The sequence below is a fragment of the Euprymna scolopes genome, chromosome 16, assembly GCF_053919585.1.
Source record: "Euprymna scolopes isolate OS-2025 chromosome 16, ASM5391958v1, whole genome shotgun sequence".
Taxonomy (NCBI): domain Eukaryota; kingdom Metazoa; phylum Mollusca; class Cephalopoda; order Sepiida; family Sepiolidae; genus Euprymna; species Euprymna scolopes.
Window position 1 is genome coordinate 95667127 of NC_136497.1, and position 25108 is coordinate 95692234.

Genomic DNA, 25108 nt, shown 5'->3' on the forward strand with positions numbered 1-25108 from the left:
GTATATCCCAATCAGGAGAGATGATTTTAATGCTAGTTTTTGCAGAAAGGTGTCGCTGCCCTTCCATATACAATGCTTGGTACTCTCAAATGGTCACTTATTATTTGGTACTGACGAGAGTTAATGTCACTTAAATGATCCAATGAAAACTGGTGTGTTAACATTTATACGATACACAAGCATATTTAGTTATGTTTCGTTCTCAAATACTCTAACTTTGAGAGGATTTTTTTCTTCTTCAAATTTAATGAAATGCAGTTTTATATTGTTTAATTCAATATCATTACCATTAACTATACCTAGCTAGCCACGCGGCATTGTCCAGGCATATTTAAATTTTTGTTCTGTTTTCTTGTTTTGTTTTTTTTAGAATTTCAAAAGTTAAATTATTATAGTTTTGTTTCATCATTAAATTATTAATTTTTATTAATAATTTAATGACTAAACAAAAACCATAATAATTTCACTTTTGTTATAAAACGAAAACTAATTTTGATAACGTTTTTATTTCTATAAAAACTGAATGGAAACAGTTTTAGAAAACTTTCAATTTTCTGATATATATGGTTTTGTTAAGAAATTTTAAGGTTTAGATGATTCTCTATTCAATGGCTTAAATGATTATGAATCGATTTTAAATTTGAAAAGGTCACTAATTAATTCATTCTTTTTATTCTACAATTTAAAGAGATGAAAATGGCTGACTTACTTATGAAGAAACGAAAATGTATTCTGGAGGATTTAATTTGGTAAGTATTTTTAAAATAAGATTTTTTTTTAATTGTTAAATTTTTATACTATTGCATTTTTGACTTCAATAAATATTTGAATGATAGCAGATGAAAAAATATTAATGTAGCTATGATAAAATACTCAAATGCAGACATGGCATCTCATAATATTATAAATATAGATAATATTGGTATGATTTGAAAGCATGTTTCCAGAAGCAATTTGAAATGTTTTTCATTCTGTAACAAAATAAGAAAACTGCAAAAATCCGTTCAATATTGTCACTTGTTTATGCACTTAAAATATATGTGCATTTAACATTCTTAGAAACTGCAAACGCATTCTTTGATACTGAAATAAAAAATTCCAGTTGTTCTCATGCCACTTTCAGAAACAATGCATTTTTTATATACAAGCATAATTGGTAGAAAGAAAACTCATCATTGTTGCCACTTCTCAGACAGGTGTTAGTGTAATCTGTGTGCTACTAGCACGGTTGTGTAGAGGTTAAGGTCGGATCAAGCAAGCAGTGGCTGAGCAAAAGCAATTTCTGTTTATTAATTATATAGAACATGATTAACATTCAGTAATGGAGAAAAATATCATTAGCAGCAACAGGCAAACTCTCACATGCAACATGCTAATCTCGAGAGAATTATAAACTGTCTTAACAGGTTTATTAAGATATAATTATTTAAGTTTATAACTATTTCATAACTAATGAAGAATCATGATATTTATAACTAACTGTACTGATCCAGAATTACCTGGTACTGTATTTAATTTTGCAGATTATGCCCATTTTGAGATTTGCATTTTTTCTTTGAGTAGGGAGAGTCTAACATATATTTTGTATTAATCAAAATAAATAACTTTCTCTAGAGGAATGCAAAGTTATGCCCACCCCCACTTTTTTTTTTTTTTTTTATGGCAGCCATTTGAAAATAATTCACACATGAACAAAGTATTTACAGGAAAGAATTAAATCTAATCACAATTTCTTTTGAAAATATGCTGCAATGATCCACAAGAAAAGCTAATAAACCAAAATCAAATATTGATTTTGTAGGAAGAAACCTACCAATGACAAAGAAAGGATAACAGACTTTACTTTATATCAGATATTTAAAAACACCTATGATATGGTAATTGTCTGTGTGGGTGTGTTTCTATGTCAGGCTAAAACTAAAAATATACAAAACCAATCTCTACATAATTAGTATTTTCTTGATTGGCATTGTCCTGGATCAATAATATTGAAGATTTTTTAAAAAGTAGTTATACTTTGATCCTAAATTGGCACAAACTTAGTCACTGAGGTTCGGTATTCCAGTCATGCTCCTCAACTCCATAACACTGATATCAATAAACAATTGTCTAACTTTCCAAGTCTCAAAGAGTTTTCAACTATAATAGCAGGCACAGGTCCTTGTGTTGTGCATATAAATAGATTAATTTTCCTATGATTTTGAGAGATTATTATATGCAACAGAAGAGTCAGAACTCAATACATTTGATCTTATGTTCAACTTTTGATTGATAGTAACCTTAGGAAAGTTTAAGTGATACCACAGTAATACCAAATGCATCATACTAGTCTGTCATGGAGATTGGGTACCTGTTTGTCTAAATTTGAAACTACACTATTGTACTATCTTTTCATGCTCAATTCAGTTTATTAGATTATTTCATACTAATGTACTATCTTTCAAGTCTCAATTCAGGGAGAGGAATAGTGTCTGCTCTGTTATGAGATAATCCTCCACGATATTACCTCCTTCTTGTTGTTCGTTTGTCATATACACTAGCAAAAATATGTGATCATAGGGAACATACTTTATAGGTTATTCTAATTCCCAAACTATCTTCTATTCCTCCTCATCATATTCAGATTAATGCCCGTTTTACACACCTGCATGTGTCAGATGGCTTTTAGAAACTGATTTCCAAATTAACCTACCTTTCTTTTTCTCAAATACATCCTTATTACTTCCTCTTATATCTGGTCTTTCTTTGCTACCTCAACTCTTTTACATCTATAAATTCAAGAACTCTCACCCATTCTTTCAACTTGACTATATCAATGAGGTCTCCTGCTCTGCATCTCCCTATACTGCCCACATTTAATCTTCCTCTGAGCTTATCAGATCTAAGCCAGTCTTTAAAATTCACATCATCGTATCATTCTTATATCATTTATCTCCTTGCGACACATGTTCTTGGCCCTCACTGGTCAGGTTTTGCTCGCATATACCATTATACTGTATATAGATGCCTGATAGCACTGTCAATTAAAGGAAGTGTCCAAATTAAAGTGCTGTCAACGAAGGTTTACAAATAATTGATTCTTTCAGTTTAAAATTACTGATAAGCTCATTTTAAAAAAGAGAATGAAGTTAAAAATACTGCGCATTTTCTCCCATTTCAAAACATTTCCAACTTTAAGCAACTATATTCTTGCAAAAATTATTCACTATACTAACGAGGATACTGGAACCAATTTGTTTGCAACGAATGTGAAACTGGTCAGCTCCTCTGTCACAGATTCCTTTCATAGTCCCTATTTACTTGCCTCCCCACAAAGACAAATAAGGTAAGATTTTTTTTTTTTTTTTTTTAATTTTTGGAGGACATCCAGCTCCCTTAGAAAAAAAAAAAAAAAAAAAAAAATGGAAACACTATAGGAGATAAAAAATAAAAATGCTCCAGTCAAGAAGGATCTTTCATCTTCCAACCTAGGACAGAATTGATGCTACACATTGATCCCAATAGTAAATAAATGTTGGGCAATGAAGCAATTGTTTCCTTCTGTAAATTTTAAGCAACCAACAAATATAATTTAACAAAAAAAAAAAAAAAAAAAAAAAAAAAATCGATAAAAATGAACAGAGTCCTCTTAAATCTCACCTGTCAGTTTGGATATCTGCCCAAAACCTTCGACAGAGGTGACAGATCCTGACAAAATCAGTATCATTTTGAAGCTCGACGTCTCAGACAACAAATATCGAAAAATTGGCTAAAAATATTAATTCCTTCACTCTAAACTCTGCTGTTTTGTACATGGAGGGGTCGATTTTTTTTTTTTTTTTCGCCGACATATTATCAAGCCATCGTCATCGTTGGATTGATTTCAGTTAATTTCAACACTTTTGACTTCCAATCGCATCATGGAGACACTGGCTAAGACGTCAGGTTTTTTTTTTTTTTCACTTTCTTTTCTGCCTTTGCGTCACGAGTTCGAGCCTGGCTTCCTACAACCACACTTCTTTTTTATTTTTAAACATCTCTCTTCACCCTGTCTGCCTACGACCACACTTTTTTTTCTTTTTAAACACCTCTCTTCGCCCTGTCTACCTACGACCAGACCTTTTTTTCTTTTTAAACACCTCTCTTCACCCTGTCTGCCTACGACCACACTTTTTTTTCTTTTTAAACACCTCTCTTCGCCCTGTCTACCTACGACCAGACCTTTTTTTCTTTTTAAACACCTCTCTTCACCCTGTCTGCCTACGACCACACTTTTTTTTCTTTTTAAACACCTCTCTTCGCCCTGTCTACCTACGACCAGACCTTTTTTTCTTTTTAAACACCTCTCTTCGCCCTGTCTACCTACGACCAGACCTTTTTTTCTTTTTAAACACCTCTCTTCGCCCTGTCTACCTACGACCAGACCTTTTTTTCTTTTTAAACACCTCTCTTCACCCTGTCTGCCTACGACCACACTTTTTTTTCTTTTTAAACACCTCTCTTCGCCCTGTCTACCTACGACCAGACCTTTTTTTCTTTTTAAACACCTCTCTTCACCCTGTCTGCCTACGACCACACTTTTTTTTCTTTTTAAACACCTCTCTTCGCCCTGTCTACCTACGACCAGACCTTTTTTTCTTTTTAAACACCTCTCTTCACCCTGTCTGCCTACGACCACACTTTTTTTTCTTTTTAAACACCTCTCTTCGCCCTGTCTGCCTACGACCACACTTTTTTTTTTCTTTTTAAACACCTCTCTTCGCCCTGTCTACCTACGACCAGACCTTTTTTTCTTTTTAAACACCTCTCTTCACCCTGTCTGCCTACGACCACACTTTTTTTTCTTTTTAAACACCTCTCTTCGCCCTGTCTACCTACGACCACACTTTTTTTTCTTTTTAAACACCTCTCTTCACCCTGTCTGCCTACGACCACACTTTTTTTTTTCTTTTTAAACACCTCTCTTCGCCCTGTCTACCTACGACCAGACCTTTTTTTCTTTTTAAACACCTCTCTTCACCCTGTCTGCCTACGACCACACTTTTTTTTTTCTTTTTAAACACCTCTCTTCGCCCTGTCTACCTACGACCAGACCTTTTTTTCTTTTTAAACACCTCTCTTCACCCTGTCTGCCTACGACCACACTTTTTTTTCTTTTTAAACACCTCTCTTCGCCCTGTCTGCCTACGACCACACTTTTTTTTTTCTTTTTAAACACCTCTCTTCGCCCTGTCTACCTACGACCAGACCTTTTTTTCTTTTTAAACACCTCTCTTCACCCTGTCTGCCTACGACCACACTTTTTTTTCTTTTTAAACACCTCTCTTCACCCTGTCTACCTACGACCAGACCTTTTTTTCTTTTTAAACACCTCTCTTCACCCTGTCTGCCTACGACCACACTTTTTTTTTTCTTTTTAAACACCTCTCTTCACCCTGTCTGCCTACCTGCCTGCTGTTGTTTTGGTTCCATCCCCACACTACTACCATTTTTGTTTTTTTTAAACCTCTCTCCACATTCACAGGTTCGAGCCGCTTGCCTACTACAACGTTTTTTGCTCAACACATACCTCCAAATACCCGGACAATGCCGGGCACCCAGGTTAGTATTACATATAATAACTTATATGTAAAATGGAATTAATTTTCTAAAAGCAATATGGAGGAAAGATTTTCGCTGTCCTTAATTATAAAATCATTAAAGTTGTAAGGGAGATAATCCTCATTCTTACCATTGTTCATGACAAAGTTGTCCCTCTTTCATCAGATCCTCCCTTGGCTATTGAATAATAAAGTTTAAAACTGACTATTTAACAGATTATACAACTGCAACAAATCTTTTTCTGAATAGAAATCTGTTCTGAGGTTGCTTTTATGGGATGTCAATATCTGGCAATTAAGAGGTTCCTAGTCTAATGTATAAACTTTTATCTCTGTGTGAGACTTTCTCTCTTGATTGACTGCCCAACTTTGTTTGAGACAGGACTAAATTTTCACGCATTTACATAACTACATACTTTGTTGTGACAATATTTTAAATTCAACTCATTTGATCCACTTTGATTAATCTGTTTGTTCCAATGTCTATTGTTCGAAAACGTCATAATAAATGTAAGGGTGGATAATGTGAGATATATTTAGTTTCATTTATACAAAAGAGGTAAAGAGGGGGTGACACTGTTCATAAAAATTTTGAATACCTCAGATTTTTGTGAAGTTTCAACGATAGGCATGAGATCAATCAATAAATAGTCCCAATTTCAGTTTCTTTGGACTATTTTCAAGCTTTTATAAGGAGCATAACATGGGCACAAACTCCTATTTCAAAATTATTTTGGAAAATTGATTTTACTCATCCTGAGAAAAATATTCTAGTTAATTAGGTTTAAAATATGGAAAAAAAAAGACTAATTGAAAGGGAAAATAATGAACGAATGAAACAATCTGAATTAGAATCTATAAAATGCAATTAAGAGAGACTTTCATTGACTGCATTTAATTTAATTAAGATTCATAGAACTTAGCAAAGATTGTACAACCTAAAATTTCGTTAGATTTAATAAGATTTGATATGATACATGATTTCCCGAGCCATCCACCATATTAAGATATGAAAGTGATAAAATATGTGTGACCATGCAGAACATCTCCAAGATTTCAAAATACCTCAGGGTTTGTGGGAAGTGGAAGGGTAAACTTCCTGAAAGAGAATTTCTTTGGGAACTTTGAACCGCTCCCCTCCATTTTTCCCCCTACCACATGGTGCCATTTTAATTGTTTTTTTTTTTTGTTGTTTTTTTTTACATAAATGTTTATCTCAATCGATTCTGGCACTTCAAATTAACCCCATTTTCATCAATATTATTTTGAATTATACTATAGATTTTCTCCTGGTGAGATGATAGTTGAAAGAGTTCTAGCAAGTTTTCTGCCTATAGTGTTTAAATGTACAAGTTTCATAGATCTTAAGTACCTTAAATTTTAGACATTTTCATAATCAAAACTATAGAATAGATTTTGATCATTATGAGTATAAGAATTCTAGACATAAGGTTTAGTGTCATATACAGCACAATCACGTTGACACACCAGTTCTCACCAGACTACTGAAGTTAAACAATGTTGAGCCTGGCCAGTACCAAATGGGTAACCATTTGAGGTGGCGAAGCGCTGTATGTACCACAAGGTAAAAATACCAGGTTAGGAAACTGGCACGGTCTATCCTTTATCTCAAGGGAAGATGGGCTTCTCTTAAGCCATGGTAGGCAACCCATCTAGTGATAGCGTCACGATAAAAAAAAGTATCCTTGATAGTCTTGGTGAAGCACCAAGTATTTCCAGCCATTAGAAAAAAACATAAAAAATTCTGAGGAATTCATTCACGTTTCCCTAGCGTCTACTGACATTGGATGAAACATTTTTTTTTTTATATCTTAGTTCTGATTTTCATAAGGTTGTATAAAAGTGGTGCAAAACAGTTCTGTTTTGAGGGGGAATTAATTTTACTCATACTGAGACTGATATTCTAGTTTATGATACAAAGGAAAATATCTATAAACTTCTATTTTTATTGAATGTGGTATTTTGGGAATTTGCTTTATTTTTTTGTAAACATTTACTTAAAGAAGGTATCGATCTGTTAGGAAACTGGCAGGAAGTAGCATTTATTTTGTTTAGATAACATTAATGCATTTTAGTGAAACGGTTTTGAAATGAAGATAAATAGTAAGAAGAGACAACAGTAATGGATTTACCTGGAGAAGCCGCCATTATTCATAACTATGAAACTACCCCTTTTAGTATACAAAATCTATATTTCAGAAATAATAAACAGTCACCTGCTACATATCATAAAAGCAACAATCTAGGTAGTTAAAAGGAAGAAAATATATACACTGTTTAATAGATCTTAAAAGACTGAAATTCAGAAAATCTTGTTTAATTGGCATCTAACGACTATGGATCAAATTCAATGCAAATCTATTTAAGTTTAAAAATGGAAGACTGTGCCCATATTATACCTGGAAAAACTCTAAAGGAATATTTATAATTTTATGTCTAATAACTACTGTTAATATTTCATAAAAATCTATAGTATTTTAATTTTCACAAATGGCTACCACCTCCTTTGTATTAAATTAAATATAAAACACATTACTAACCCTTACTCCTTGCAATTGTGTTTAAAATTAATAATAATCAGTTGATTAGTTTAGGAATGAATTCACTACATTTATATTCATAAAGTAAATTTGTTTTTTCCACCCTCTTCAGTCAAATATCACAGGCCTCTAAATTACAGACACTACTTAGTTCCAATACCTGCACACTTCTTGCATGTTTTCAGAAATTATTAGTCATTTTAATTAATTTCTGTTATTTGCTACTAAGATTCTGACCATAGTGATTCCTAAACAAGTCATACTTCGAGGAAGTAGGAGTATATTTTACTTCAAAATCAAATGCTTCCTCATCATTCACCAGAAAATCTAGTACAAATAGATTAATATGTAGAATTGAAAACTAAGTTAAATTCTAACATTTTATATCATTTTAATTGGTCATCTTCGTTCAACATGCAATAATAGACAAAGTGCTAGTAATAGAGAATAAGTTCATGAGTCTGGATGAAGAAAAAGGGTTGGCAGTACATAAGAAAATTTTATTAAACCGTCTGTACATATGTGCATAGCAATAGAAAAGTAATTTGTAAGGCTAACAGAGTTCATGTTATTTTTTAGAAGTAAGATTGTGTGGAATGATATTGGGTATAGGTCCATGTATGACAGGTCGACATGTTGGATAGGAAAGTCTTGTTGTCAATGCCGATAGCTTGTAGCTAACAGCAGGTTTGTTTCCATGCAGAGAGAGTTTGGTGGTTGAACTAAGTGATATGGGCGAGTTAGGCAGTTGCGTCATCTTGCTGCAAAAGAGTTGACACACTCTTTTAAATAACTTTTAGGAGCCAGTGATCTGTTAGCATGAGATTATTTCTGATTGGATACATCAGAATCAAAATGAAATGTTTGCGTGAGATTATTTCTGATTGGATACATCAGAATCAAAATGAAATGTTTGTTCCAATCAGCACAAAGCTTACAAGTGAAGCAGATATTTCAAACATCGTTAATAGCAATGACTGTTGCCAGTTGTAATAATGGCTGCTAAACACATACATAACTTTATATAATTTATTATAATCTATTATAATCTATCCGTGGCAATTAAGCTACACAAAAATGTTATTTTATTCCAACATGAAAACAAATGCAGCCGTTTTTCAATTACTATTGCTTGCATTCTTAACGTTTTTTGTTCTTCCCCTAATACATATATACAAATATAATTATTACTATGTGGGTTTCAATGCTTAGGGGCTTATTTAGTTTTGCATACACAAGCAAAGCTATGGGTTCTGCCTGCTTTTTTGGCACTAGCTATACTGCTAGCTGTTTATGTTTGAAAATAAACCGATAAACTATGAAGAATTCATTTTAGATTTTCTTTCATTATGTTGATTACTTACTGTTTGATAATGTATGTTCTTTAAAAAGACTTTACATAAGTTTATTTTCATTTTTTTCATGCCATACTAGCGTTTTGTTTCTTCGCTGCATTGAATTTTTTTTAGGGGTTGGGATCTGCAAGTAATCAAATCCAATTAATTATATTGCCAAATCCATTTCTCTTTTTAAATAAAAAGGTTTAATAGTTCATAAAAGGAGAATATTCTTAAAAATCTATATGTATTTAATTTTGAAATAACATATATTCCTTTATAAATAATGCTGACATCAAAGATGTAGAAGAGCAGCAAAAGACAAATAGCTTGGCATAGAAGAAAACAATTTAATTCAGCATGCCAAGATGAAAGAAAAAATTGGCCGTGTAAGGAAAACAAAATAACTGCAATTAACCAACTAACCATACCTGTGATAACATAACTGACATTGTAGACTGACCACAAAAAATAGAGTAAAACAAGGAAAATGTTAATACTGTACAAAACAGCATACAGAAACCAATGTCTGCAAACCTATATCTGCCCAGAGAAGTGGGAGGTATGGGTTTCTCAAAGATTGATCATCAGTATCGTGCCATTATCATGAGCACCGGGCAATATCTCATGAGCTCCCAAAATCCAAATCACAAAATCGTACATCAACCTCATGAAACAAGAGCCAACAGAACAATCCCCATCACCAAACTGGCCAAACATTTTGAACAAAACTGTTTTAAAAATGATACAGAACCAGAAAACAAGTCTGCAACGGAAATAGCCCAAAAGAGTCACTAAAAATACCCCAAGAACTTCCATTGCAAAATACTGGAAGAATGGGCCAACCAACAGTATACCAAGTATTTTTTGCATGAATTCACTCAGGACTATATAGACTGACTAAAAAGAGGATCACTCTACTATGATCAGGAGAGGATTATAATGGTTGCTTAAGATCAAGGCTGTATGACAAATGCTTTTAAAAAGATGAGTGGTCTCAGCAATGACAAAAAGTGCAGGTTCTGTCACACAGAAGTAGAGAGTGTAAGTCATGTGACATCTAGCTGTAAGGTTCTGCTGAGGGATGGTCACTATGTAATGCGATACAATGGAATGTGTAAATATCTCCACTGGACGATCTGTAAATAGTTGAATATTGAATGCAGTAGCAAGTCTTGGGAACATGTTTACCAGAAAGAACAGTTCAAAATAAGTCAAACACCATCCACTATGTAATTCCTACAGCTGCATACCTTGAAAAATAAAGCTATTAAACTTGATAGTGATGTGGTATAAAGAAGGAGAAAGAAGCAACCTTAGTAAAAGTTAGTGTCCCCAATGATGCTGGGTTAAACAGAGTTGAAAGTGAAAAGATAACGAAATACCAATGTAATTTATGTATGATATGAAAAGACACTGGAATCTTAGGAAGATCTCTATCATTCTAATAATAACAGGAGAAACTGAACACATAGAAAGGATTTCAAAAACTCCCTAGCAAATATACTCAGTAATTCAAGTGCAAGAGAGATTTAAACAATTACACTTAAAAGGATGGTTAGCATCCTATAAAGATCTCTTGGTTAAAATATATAAGATAGTGAATAAATGTTTGGATCTAGTAGGATAGCCCATTTCTGGTTTAAACAAACTGCTATGAAAGTTGAAGAGAGAAAAAAAAGCATAGTCTTACAAAACCAAAATAAGATAATAGATGGGGAGGAAAAAGTGAAAAATAATGAAAGTAAAGATTTCCAAGCAATAGACACCACAATACCACTATTGCCACACACACAGCCTGATGATTATTCCACGAGAATAAAACAAACATTCGTGCAGTTTACTTGATACAAATATATATATATGTATATATATATATATATATAAACACACACTAATATATATTATATACATATGCAGTGCCTTCAATAAGTTTCCAGACTTTCTTTTGTATGGGCACTTTTATTGATAGTACACACATGAAACTCTAGTCCTCTTCAAAGTAATCTTCTCCGGTTGCAATGCATTTGTATTGGAAAGCCCTATGGAAGTCCTCTTGTGTTAGCATGTCAATGACTCTTGTCACAGACTCTTTCATCTCCTCAATTGTCTCATAACAGCTTCTAAGGTTTTCCTTGAGCTTAGGGAATAGCCAAACATCACAGGGAGCAAGTTCTGGACAATAGGAGGGTGAGGAACTGTCTTGATTCCCATTTTGGTCATGACAACGTCTTCCTTTCTGATCTTCTCTGAGCACCCTTGGGACAAATTTCGCACAAATCTTCTGAATCTTCAGTTCCTCGTAAATAATTGTATGTACAGTTCTCACACTGACATCAAACTGTGCACATGTTGTCTATAGACACACAATGCTCCTTATCCATGAAATTCTTTTTTTGGCCAATCAACTCTGGTGTTCCGACTCCCTTACTTTTCCCACACATTTCATCATCCCTCCCAGATGCTCTACATTTCTTAAATCTCTTATGTTACTCAAAAACTGATGCTCGATTCATGCAAGATGGTCCAAAAGCAGTCTGAAGCATTCCATACGTTTCTGTAGCATTTTTTCCAAGCTGAAAACAGAATTTTATTGCATATCGTTCTTCTAAAGGGCACTCATGTCCAGATTGTAGTTTTAATATTCACCAGCTGTTACAACCAGTGTTTAGTAGGGTGTATTTCAATTCCTGCTGTAGCTGTTCAATTCAACCTGAAATCATAAAAACTGGTTAGTCATCTCATAAGATGTATAGCAATAACATACTGAATTTTCAAGAGTTTACGACAATTTTAAATGCTTGGACAAAAAGTCTGGAAACTTATTGAAGGCAGCTCATTATATATATATATATATATATATATATATATATATATATATATAGATAGATAGATAGATAGATAGATAGATAGATAGATAGATGGAGATAAATCGACCTCAAACACCTAGAAGAGCAGAAACAATAAAAATGTCATAATATGAAAGAGAATGATTCAATTGAACACACTAAGAAAAAATGGCAGAGAGGATGCAAGAAAAAAAAATCTTCAAAACAAAATTTACAAGCTAAAACAAAGTAACTGACACTAACCAATTTGCTATGCCAGTGATTGCGGCCACAAAAGGACTAATGTAAAGGTAGACTTCAAAACAAGAAAACTGTTGGCACTGTACATAGGGGTAAAAAGAAAACATAATATAGCAAGTCTATATCTGCCCTGGGAAGCAAAAAATATGGATCCCTAAAAAATTGACCATAAATATTGCCCCTACTGGCCAGTATCTAAAGAGCTCCTGGAACCAAAACCTTACGGTACAGTTAATCAGTGGTAATGGTCATGGAAGATGAATCCCTGATTGGTACGAACAGAAATAAATTGGCTCAACTTGCTTGCTTTTAAATCTCCAATGAAGGACTGAAACAGGACTCATCAACAGGAAGTCACAGATTTCTGACCTTTATCAATTTTCATAGTTCGATTTTACAGCTTATCTAATATATAAATTTAAAGGAGTCCAATTCTCAAAGTTAGACCTGAACATAACAAAATCCATCATAAAACACTTTGGCTAAGCACAGGTTTCAAAAGGGTTCTACTAAGGTATATTTTAAAATCCAAACACTTTATGCTCTCAAAATACCACTATTTTGAATGGAAATGAATATCTTTTCACATGCATTAATGCATAATTTACATAATATATTTGAAGAGTTTTGAACAAATTAAGTGATTAAAATGTTAATGCCAAAAACGACTACTTTCATGAGTTTTTTTTAAGAATCTTCTCTCCATTTTTTTGTCAAGCTTCTTATCACTCTTCTATGAGGGACTTTGGTATTAAATTTGGAAACCAACCAGAAAAGACATAGCTCTTAATCTCTTGTAAGTAAGAAATAAACTGGTTCATTCTTTTTTGTGGTATGGAAAAATAAAACCTGAATATGAAATATTTTTTATATTTCTTTACTCCAACTATTAAATAAATCAACCTTTATACTCTTTTTATACATTAAAATTATAATAATGCTCTCTCTTTACATCATAATAATTTTTATTAACTCTATCCACAAAACATGATCACCATTTTAGTGACTCAACAATTTGGGTACTTGTACAGTTTAGTCAAGACATTAAAAAATGAAAATATCGAAAAAAAGGTTATATTTCATGTATTCGTTATGAAACGAAGTTCTCCGGAAAAAAATTTCACTTAATTCCATCAAGTAGTTCTTTTTACAATCAAAAACAATTTGTTATGATACCGAGCAAAAGGTTCGATTTTTAGGTAGAAAAGCTAGAATTAAAGATAGGAAGGGAGTGTCGGGGCTTTAAATTGAGTTATCTCCCCGTGGCATGTTGTTCAACTTCAGCAAATTTCACAATGGCTGACTTCAATGCGCACTCATAAGAACGTGTTTTTCCGCTGTAAAAAAAAAAAAAAAAAAAACTACTCGATCAAATTAAATGAATATTTTTTTTTCGGAGATCTTCAGTTCAAAACAGATGCGTACAATACAACCTTTTTTCAATATTTTCATTTTTTAATGTCTTGACTAAATTGTACAAGTGCCTAAGTTTTTGTTTTGCAGTATCAGCCCACAGTAACTACATCTGTTTATAAAACTAGAAAAAACTACATTTACAGGTTTATTCTAGAGAAAAAGAAAAAACTTTTCTGCTTAAAATTTGAATTCAGCTTAAGTCAATACAGTTTGTGGTTCTTTAAAAAACGTAGGCTCCTTTGATAAACGGTAGTTTTCACATATATTCTACTTTTGAACTTTAATTCTAGTCAGAAATACCTATGGAAATATGGTAACTCCCATCCCTGAATCTCAATATGCTACATTGTTATTAATCCTCGTAGTCGTCAGTGTTAACATTATTTTTCTGATGACTAAGCAGCAACTGTTAACATAATATTGGCCTTAGTTTTTAAATATTATATCATAATTTAAAAGGATTTATAATATAAAAAAAGGAAAAAGACTAACATATTCCTTTTAACATATCTCTAAAGAGAAGTTAAAAGTAAAAGGAGAAAAAAGAACTCAATCTGGAAAGTAATCAAACCATTATATATTAGTGTAATTATGTACAATTGTAACTAAGCGACTATAATTATTGTATTTCAGTACTTGCTTCTTTTAAAAGTATAAACTATAAAGCTCAAAATAAAATAAGGGTTTAATAATAATTGTTTATATATATATATATTTATATATATATATATATATATATTTATATATATATATATATATATATATATATATATATATGTTATGTTTGCAGGTTGACCCAAATAACGTATAAGGTAATACAAATGAAAACTCAAAACAAAGGTAAATCAATAAGAAGTGTATTAGGAAAAGTATATTTACAGTATATTTACATAATGGTTGTCAAGTAAGAGAGTCTTGGCTGGAGAACATATCTGCTCTCGGCTCGGCCTTCGGTGGCTTCTGCTTAACACACACTCAGACTAACCGAGTCTTGCTATTTATGTGTAATATTATCCACATATGTAAATGAGTGGGTGTCACCACAACAATAGATATATATATATATATATATATTATTAATTAAGACTTCCTTTAGTCTTGACAGACTATGGATACCCACTGTAAAGGTGCCTGCGCATGAAATTTTTGTGGCAAGAATTGTGCAATCTCCAACCACACCTCTCCTGAGTCGACATTGTTGAATACCAGTGGCAAGTAGAGGTTCAGGACGACTGGAAACAATACGGAGATAAGTGAAAAGCACATACAGCGCCTAGAATTCCCAAATGGTCACTCATCTGGTACTAGCCAGGCTCAATGTTGCTTAACTTCGGTGATCTGATGAGAACCGGTGTGTCAACGCATTATGCCGTACAAAATGTTAGTATATATATATATATACATACTAACATTTTTTATAAGTAGTTTTAAATGTTAAAAATCAATGTAGCTTTTTTTTTCTAACAAAAGATATTCTAAGTGAGTTTAATTTAATTCTTTTTTAAGTAACCCATGAATATTTTTGAAAATTTAAATAGTTTTATATTTAATATTATAAAGTTTTTAATGATAAAAACTTAACTCAACAAACAGAACATTTTTAATAAAAATTCTATGATCAGAAAAGTTAAATAATAATCTAATGTGGTTAACTTTTTACATTTTATTCGTATCACCGATTAAACTATATTGATTCACTAACAGATACTCAAGTAAAATTGGAAAAAATACATTTGTTTATTCAAATGAAAAAAATATTTAACACTAGCTGTACTCCTTAGTATAGTGTTGCATGTGATGTTAACCTGTACAACTCAAAGTGTGTGTGTGTGTACGCACACATATCTAAAGCCACAAGTTACTTTATAATCAACCTTATGATTCATGTAGCCTGATAGATTGCTACAAAAGACATCTCTAGAAAAGTGAAAAAAAATTTTATTGTAATAATTGTTTTCCAAAATAATAAAGTTAATATACTCTCCATACTATTTCCTAACTGGGTAAACCTGTGTAAACATTAAATAATGCAGGTTTTAAAAAGTCATAATTTATCTTTCTTTTTAAAACCGTATAAACAAAAAAGACAATATAAAAAATAAAAAAAAATTTAAAAAATCAACCGAAATGTATCCTTGTCACCTTTACTAACAGAAATTGCATTGTAAATACTTTCTATTTCAAAATGGACTTATTTGCGATCGTGAATAAATGTGCATTGATATTTTATTTATAAATCAACTAGTGCTTTGGATTGCAGGAACGATTTTTTTTATATAATTCTTATTTAAAAAAAAAAAAAAAAAGAAAAAGAAAAAAAAAAGAAAAGGAACGTTTATGAAGATCAAACAAAAAAAAAATCCCCATTTCCATAGATAAAAATGTGATGTTAGAAAACCCTCAACCTTCATCTCTCACCATTAAAAATTTAAAATGAATAAGAAATAAAAGATTACAAATGAGTGATTTTAAAACTTATACGAAATAAAAAAAATAAATAAATAAAAATAAAAAAGACTTGATGTTCCCGGGTTGTGATTTGTGGGGAAAAATATATTTAAAATAAAAGAGAACTGCAAGCAAAATAAAATGTAAAAGAAGTGTCCTACCTCATAATAGGGATTCATATTTTGCTAGTAAGGAAAAGAATTTGAACTTAGTCGATACTTTAAACTGAATACAAAAAGTTACAGACTTACATTTATGTTATATCCATGCACATTCAATAACAGTAGAAAAATAGGCTAACGCCAGTCATTTAAGATTGGTAAAGTTTGTATTCAATAATTAATTTTTTTTTTTCAACAAAAATGTTCTGCTGAAATCTCAGAAATATGTCATCAACATAAATTGTCAATTAATATATCATTTTGAACTTACCTTCAACCAAAAAACAATATTTAATTTAGAAAATATGTGAAAAATAAAAAAAATGTATATAAATAACCCTGATTAGTTTGAAAGCTTATCTGCCATATTGGTAATGATCACATAGATAATTTAGTTTAAGTGTTTTAAGAGTATTTCAACTATTTTAGGTTATTTAATGCCAAAAGCGTTCATTTTAGTAAAAGTTTTTATGTTTCTAGTTCTTTATATTTTCAAGTATTTATTCATAGAGTTTGGTTTTGTGGTTTTATTTTCTGGCTTATCAACATTTTTGAGGTTATTTAATGTAGAATCCAGTAATTTTGGTAAAAGTTTTTATGCTGCAAGTTCTATCTTTAAATATTTATTCATGGTGTATGGTATGCTTGTTTTGTAGTGGAAAAAAACAATACCATAAATGTTTGGCATTTTTTAGGTCAGGAATCAAATATCTTCAGACAGCCTAATCTGATAGCATCGAGTATATAATTTGCAAATTTACTTATGGCCAACATTCTTTTTAAGAACTTTCATGTTACCTATTCCCCAAAAACATTAGTTTTTACAAAACTGGTATTCTCTTTTTATTACTTAAAACAAAAAGTTCATAACAAAATGAATAAAAAAACAAAACAATATCAAGTTTACACTATGTTTTTTAAGTGTTATGAACAAATTTTAGTCTTTTTTTTAATCTGTACAACAAAAAGATTAGTGTTAGAAACAATAACTTCATTAATCATAGCTTTTGTTTTAATCTTGTTAGTTTAAAAATAAGAATTCTCAAATTATTTTTGTACTTTATTAAGCAATGAGCAAGACTACCCCATATTGTTTGGAGTGCCAGTAAAAAAAAGTGTATAGCATTTTTCTTAAAAAAACAAAAAAAAAAAAAACCTTTTTCTCAATTATCATATCTATATTTATATATTTTTAGTTTATAAATGAGAAATTTTAAAAACTATCTTGTGTTTATTAGAGTTACCCAGAGTTGTTGAAAAATAGAATAGTTAAAAGAAGAAAAATGTAACACCTTAAAACTTATTTCTCTCAGTTATCTTATTTTTCTAACACACCTATCCATCTGAATGTTCCTCTCTCCAATTCATGCACCAACTTCTGCAACTGCTTAAATGTAATAGAAAACAAAAATCAGCAGCTAACTGTTTGACCTAATTTCAGTGTTGTTTTTCAACATTTACCAGAATTGAAAAAAAAAAAAAAAAAAAATGCTGATCAAATCTCGAATCACTAATTCAGTCCATGATGTCTTCTCATCCGCAGTCCATGATACCCGCCTTTTTTTATTATTATTCATTAAATTAGTTTTGTTTTTGAAAAAATACAAAACAATCAAATTCAAATGTCTCAAACAATAGATTGGATAATGTACTTAATGACACAAACCACAAATTTTAATCTCTTAAGTTGTTTTGTATTGGTATAATTCATTCATTTTTTAACCAAATTCATTTCATTTTCTGAACAGAAAGACAGGTATTGTGCACTATAACCTTGACCTGCCCAACGAAATCTTTTTTTAAAATTGTATTGAAAGATAACTAATAAAGGCAAATGTTTCCCAAACGTCCATTTTTATTTAACGCTGTTTTGCACCTAATCAATGCATTTTGGCACTCCTTCTATTTCTGTTTAACTCTTGTCAGAAGAGAAGAAAGAGGAGATAAAGTTTCCTTTCATCAAAATCATTACCCAGCGGAGTTGTACAACCATCACCCACATGCGTAATTTCTATACTGATAGGTTTTTAATTTTTTCACTGGATTATTAATGATTGGACACTAGTTAACCAGATTATGAAAAAGAATTGAAAAGAAAATCATTATTTCAACATTTGACAGGGGTGCTCACTTTTTAGATACTGTGTTCTGGTAATTCAATCACCCATTTTGTAACCAATAAAAACGCAAGTATATCAAAACCATAGAAAGTAAAAATGATATGAGCCTACCACATTTGTAAGTCAAAAATATTTTTGTTTCTCAAAGAAAAAATAAATAAATAAAATGAACATGACTTTTTTTTTATTGTTTTTTATGAAAATAAAGTTTCTACTTTTTTTTGTTTCAACTTATTTAGTTTTTGATATTGAAAAGTGAGTTTGTGGGGGTGTTTTTTTTTTTTTAATAATTTATGTTTTTATGAAAGGAGAGTTTTTTTTTTTGATTTTTCTTTTCAAATTTTTTTAAGTATTATAAATTTCACTAACATGCTGGAGAAATGTTTCATAATTTTCCGTCCTGTTGTCAATTTTCATATCGTATGCCTCCCAATACTTTGTCAACATGGGACCATTTCATATCTCCTGAAAACACTTCCGTGTTTAGAAAAAAAAAAACAATGGGTGACCGATTTACCAGATCATTGTAACTAAAAAGTGAGCACCCCTTTCAAATGTCGAAATGATTTTTTTTTTTTTTTTTTTCAATTTTTTTTTCATAATCTGGTTAATTAGTGTCCAATCAATAATAATCCAGTGAAAAAATTTCCAAAACCTATCAGTATAGAAATTATGCATGGGGGTGATGGTTGTACAACTGCACCCATTACTCCATTTTATGAAAAAGATTTAATGGAAAACAAAATGCAAACCAAAATCTTATTTGCTTTGGAATTTTTTTTTTTTTAAGATGGGGATTGATAATTTGTATTAGTATGGTTATTCAGATTACTCTTCTCATCTTCCATGTCATTCTAACAATGTTTTGACCAATATAATCTCCAATGTTCAACTAAGTCTTGTTAAACATGGGAACCTTTATGAAAATTTGAACTAAACACTTTATTTATTCACATGCACACTGAAAACCCTTTAAAATACACAAAAGAAACCGAAATTTGGAAAATATTCATCAATTGATGTCTAATACCAATTGTTAAAATTTCGCAAAGGTTGGAGGTATCTGAATTTTAACAAAAGGTTTCCATCTTTTTATAGAACTAAATTAAACTAAACGTAGACCACATTAATTACCTTTATGTCCATCAGACATGTTACAAAATTTATAATGATTGATCAGTTAATTAGTTAGGAGTGAATCTTCTATATGCAAATATATAAACAATACCTAACTATATATATATATATATATTGCTACATATATAAATTTAATTCAGTATTAAAACATAGATTAGGTTTAATGGCATACTTAAGATGTTACAAAACAAAGGTGAATTTATGAAATAGGCAGTGATATAATTTCAGTTACAGATACCCTTTATTATAATCTAATATATAATATTATCGTGGTTGGTTTTCAAAGTCAAACTTGGAGCAGAATCCGTCGGACATATTGATTCAGATTAGCCTATTTATCATCTTTTTTTCTTCCATTATGTTATTGGCACAGATTTTATTTCACTTTGCAAACATCTCCCCTTATTCATTGAAACAGAAGCATGAGCTTAAATGAGCCCTTAAAAAATAAAGTTTCAACGTCTTCCTATTTCTAATATTAATATATATAATACTAGATAAAATATTTTTTTTCATTTTAAATTACACATATTTTAAGTATTTTCATGATACAAGAGGTCTTTCTGGGCCACCAACATCAAAATGTCTTTATTGGTTTCTTTTAGTTTTGTTTTTTTTTAAAAGAACATGTTAAATTCTCATACAAGGTCTGTCACAAAATTGTACAAAACTGCTGTTGTGCAGACCGTGGTTGATGAAAATAATCAACAGCCCATTACAATGCCTGCATTTCATCAGTACTGCATTTGATGTTAAGTGCAAAAGAAATTTCAAAGAAACCGACAGCTGTATTAGTTACTAACAGATGTATTAAAGTCAGTAATAAGAATGTCACTAGAGCTGAATATAACAATTCTGTGTTTTTGAATTTTTGAAATGAAGATTGATAATTCATATTTTGATTATTAAGACTATGTTCCTCATTTTGAGTGTTATTTGCACAACGCTTCAGTCGATGTACAATTCAGTTGTAAGTGATATTCTTCTCAACGTTAATGGTTCAATCCTCAGTGTGAGATGACACTAAAATACAATCGTGAATTACTTAGGACTTTTATCAGTCATGGCTGTCAAAACTAGAGAATGCTACCCTAATGGATTAAATTAAGGATTCCAAAGTTTGACAGAAAAATTCCCAAGTTTGACTAGATAAACCTGAAGGTTGGAGGTTATATCAATTGAAATGTTGTGTGAATAACACTCAAAATAGGAACACACACACACACACATATATATATATATATATATATATATATATATCTCCATATTTTAAAACTATCTCTTCCAAACTAAAAGTCACTGAGCAGCACTAGGGGCCTTAAACAATTGGATTTTTTATGGATTGTTCTTTTATGGCTCTTCAGCCAGTTAAAATAGATTTTAATGGGTCAAAATTGAAAAGAAATTGTTATACATTTTGTACATACGTTTTAGTTTATTTTTAATCAGTTCATATGCATATCACATTGGTACAGTGGTGACGTCATCAGCTTTGAATGCTACAGTTTGGCTTTCGGTTTTGATTCTAGCTGATGGCACCCAAATACTTTTTTTTTACTTTTGAAATCACGATTCTATAATAATATTTACGAAATCTGGACGAATTAAAATATCATATTTAAGCATATTTTATGACTGGGCAAAGCCGGGCTCCACACTCCTCCCTGCTAGTAATACAAATAACAATTCCGGTTCTTTAAGTTGCAATGTGGATAAATGGAGTGGTTTTTTATACTCCTTTTTTACACTGGTTAATGCAGAGTTTAGAGTTGAAGGAACTTATAATTTATCAATGTGTAAATTTGTTTTATGTGTAGGTTCAGGATTCTTATATGCAGAGGGCTCAAAAAAAATTGACATTCAGTTTTCACAGCTCAGGATTTTGAATTTAACTGATCTTTTTCCAGTCTTTCTTCTATCAAATTCCATTTTAAACCAGAATATGTTGAGTCAGAGAGAAACTAATTGATCCTCTAACCTTTCTTTCATTCTCTGATCTAATAAAATCCAGCCCTTCCTTTAGTTCCCAATAAATTTTTTGTTTTGAGACTACCCTTTCTTACTCTTGTTTACTCCGATCTCCAATGCTCTAATGCCTGATATACCGAGAGCATTCTTTAATTTGGTTTTCAGCAAGAAAACAAACATTAAATATGTTTCATTTAACTTTTCACTGATCAGCAGCACCAGACACTAGACACTTTTTTCAGACAATGTTTTTTTTTTTATAATTTTGGGGCTTATAAAAAATAGTTTGGGCTTATCTCACTGACAGCAAGGTGTTCTCCCTTCTATTGATGTGAGGTCTGGCTCATGATCTTATCTAAGTGTCCTATATGCGATTTCTGCATTTGCCATTTTAGTCAGCAACATATTCTAGGTTCAATTCTAGCTTTTTCCAACATTTCTTCCCCCCCCCCCCTCCTGACCATTATTTTTTTTTTTGACAATCAGCTGCGGCACAATGTGCCATGCTTAAAGCATTCAAGAGAAGTAATGATGCAACAAGTTTTTATTTTGACATCTACAAACATAAATATCTAAAAACATTTTTACACATTAAAGGAAAGCTATTATGTATAGTTCTCTTCTTTGAGTTATACAAAAATCAATAAAAAATAAATTTAGGTGACTTTCATGTATATACACATGTTTCTCACAACAGTTACACATTCTTTACTATTATGTCAAGTCCTAAAACTTTTTGAAAATTTCTATTTCAATAAATAATTTGATTATAAAATTTGAATCAGCAAAATTCATTTTTTTTTCTTTGTTTTATAAAGAAAAAAAAAGTGAATTTTGATGATTCAAATTTCCTAATCAAGTCAGTCATTTTTTTCTATGACTCTCAGGTAACGTTGGGTAGGTACAGCTAGTAAGATATATCATCATGTCAATGTTCAAATTCCATATACAATTAAGTGATAAATAAAAATAATAATTACAGACCTGAAAGATAATTCCATAAAATATTTTTCATAAAGTTAAAACAATCTTTTAATTAGGATGATTTACAATAAATTTACATTTTATACAAAGATTTTTATTTATACAAGTTTCTGAACTTTTCACATGAGAATTGATTATTCATATCTGAATTTTCGAGATTACTGTTCTCATCTTGAGTCTTATTCGCATAGCATTTTGGTTGATGTAACCTCCAATCTTTTTAGGTCCATCTTATCAAACTTGTAAATCTTTCCATCAAATTCTCAAATCTTCAAGGAATTTCGAGTTAGACAGAAAAATTCTAGAATTTTACAAGATACAGCTGAAGAAGGTTGGAGGTTACATCGACTGAAACGTTGTGAAAATACACAAGGTGAGAACAGTAGTCCAAAGAATTCAAATAATATGAATATTTTGTTAGAAATATAACGTCTGTGATATTCAATGCTTTTGTATTTTTTTGGACTACTGTTCTTGTCTTAAGTTATTTTTATAAGACTAAAACCAACATCTGATGATAATTACACTCAAGATAAGCACAGTAGTCTGAAGAATCCAAATAATCCTCATATCAAAAATTAAAAAAACATATTCAAACTTTTGTTTTATGCTAATAATTAATTAACATAGATAAACCTGAATTTCTGTGAAAAAAATTATCAAGTCATTTTAATATTTTAATAATTGAAAAAAATTATTTTGTGGACATTCAAAATTTTGAAGTATTTAAATTGTCAAAAAGTAGTTTCTGGCTTCATAATAATCCACATTTATTTAAAAAAAACAAAAAAGTTTTGGAAGGTATTTATATCCAACAATTTCATCATGATAAAGACATTTCCAAAACAAATATTAGATATAGTTGATTCAATTAATAATTTAATGACCAAATAAAACAGCAATAATTAAATATAAATTTCAAAATCTCTTCATAATAATTTGTTATAAAACAAAAGAAAATTATAGATTAGTGAAAAAAGAAAATGCAAAACTAAAAATAAAAATTAGTGTTTCAGGAAAACACCAGGTAGTTCAATTAGTTTATATATTTTCTTGAGATTTTTCTGTCAAAATTGACAGTCATTAACCAATAGACAAATAAGATAACAAAAATAAAACTGAACATAGTGATCTCTAGAAACAAAACTGAACATGGTGATCTCTAGAAACAAAACAAAAACAAAACAAAAACGAATCATCCACGAAATCGATAAAAATGAAAAATAAGTTACAAACCTCAAATAAATCTGTGGGACTGCCAACTTTAGAAAAGAGATATGGCCACAATGCAACCTCTGTCTTCCTGGCACAGTGGACGACAGTCTGCAGGAACTCTGGGAACTCCTGGATGAAGGCCACCACACGTGGAAGAAGGGGATCTAAAAAGAAATTATGCAGAAATAAAATTTAGTCAGTGTCATTTTAGTGTTGAATCTAAATGTTGATTAAAAGTTAAAGATTTTAACAAAGTAAAATATATTTAAAAAGACATTTCATATGATAGAAAAAAGATTACACTGCAAGAATTTGAAAAACATTTACTTATATTTATACACATGTATGGTGCATATGAAAAAATGAATAAACTTTTGTGAATATGCATCACAATACATGTTCAACAACTGCACATAAATGCATGCAAGAGACTTGTAGATCAGTAATGAAAAAATATCTGGCTCGGTTGATTTAAAAAGAAAAATAAACAGAGGCACATACTGAGAAAGCAATCATTTCATTTCAGATCTATTATGTCCTAGTTTTTTTTTTTCTGCAATAAAAGCCTGTTGAGATTTTCATGTCTGCCTATCAGTATGAGGAGTTGAAATATTCTATCCTTCCTTGTGTGAGAATTCATTCAAGTTAGTTAATTGATCTATTGAGTTTAGAGCAGCTCTAAGCACCATTTCGTTTTAGCGTAAGTATATCTTGATAGTGATATTCAGATCTTTAAATGTTTCTGCATTAAAACAATGCACGTACGAATGTCATGTTTTCTATTTTAGCTTTTTGATATAGTTCTAACACATGCCAGCATGTAAAAACCACTGTAAACCTTATATAGGAGTTTCTTCATGTTGCATGTACTATAAAAACCTTATATTATTAGAGATCAAAATGATGCACTTACTGGAAATATTCTCTACAATGTATACAGTCTAGCATACATAATTGCTGTGCTGGTCAAAATAAGAATTTGTTACTCTTGTATAACCAATAGAAAGTCTGAATAATATTACTTCCTCTTTTCAATTTTTCCTGAAGATTTGTTTCCTTTTTTTTTTTTGAATACGCATTCTTTTTTCTAGAG

At 30.8% G+C, this 25108-nt stretch overlaps 2 protein-coding genes across 6 annotated transcripts in view; both read right to left on the reverse strand.

Moving 5' to 3' along the window:
- LOC145296022 (guanine nucleotide exchange factor subunit RIC1-like) overlaps positions 1-25108 on the reverse strand; it is a 317949-nt gene that overhangs the window by 93210 nt on the left and 199631 nt on the right. For 3 of the 5 annotated variants that reach the window (XM_080142059.1, XM_080142061.1, XM_080142058.1), the window contains exons 23-24: positions 24037-24179; positions 16592-16615 (exon numbers count right to left, since the gene is read on the reverse strand). In XM_080142059.1, the coding sequence (XP_079998185.1) occupies positions 16592-16615; positions 24037-24179 (167 nt within the window). The remainder of the gene's footprint in view (positions 1-16591; positions 16616-24036; positions 24180-25108) is intronic. The other 2 variants (XM_080142062.1, XM_080142060.1) reach the window with 1 other exon arrangement.
- On the reverse strand, positions 3582-9929 carry LOC145296283 (uncharacterized). The gene is made up of 3 exons (XM_080142481.1): positions 9909-9929; positions 4733-4953; positions 3582-4679 (listed from the first exon to the last, which is right to left on the reverse strand). Exons 1-3 carry the CDS (start codon positions 9927-9929, stop codon positions 3962-3964), a joined length of 960 nt encoding a protein of 319 aa, XP_079998607.1. The 3' UTR covers positions 3582-3961.

Bases quoted from the DNA above. Each gene is read 5' to 3' on its own strand.
- LOC145296283 (XM_080142481.1), bottom strand. From the start codon at position 9,929: ATGTCAGTTATGTTATCACAG. The intron at 4,954-9,908 runs GTATGGTTAGTT...GGTCGTAGGTAG, and splicing joins TGTCAGTTATGTTATCACAG to ACAGGGCGAAGAGAGGTGTT. The intron at 4,680-4,732 runs GTGTTTAAAAAG...GGGCGAAGAGAG, and splicing joins GGTAGACAGGGCGAAGAGAG to GTGTTTAAAAAGAAAAAAAA.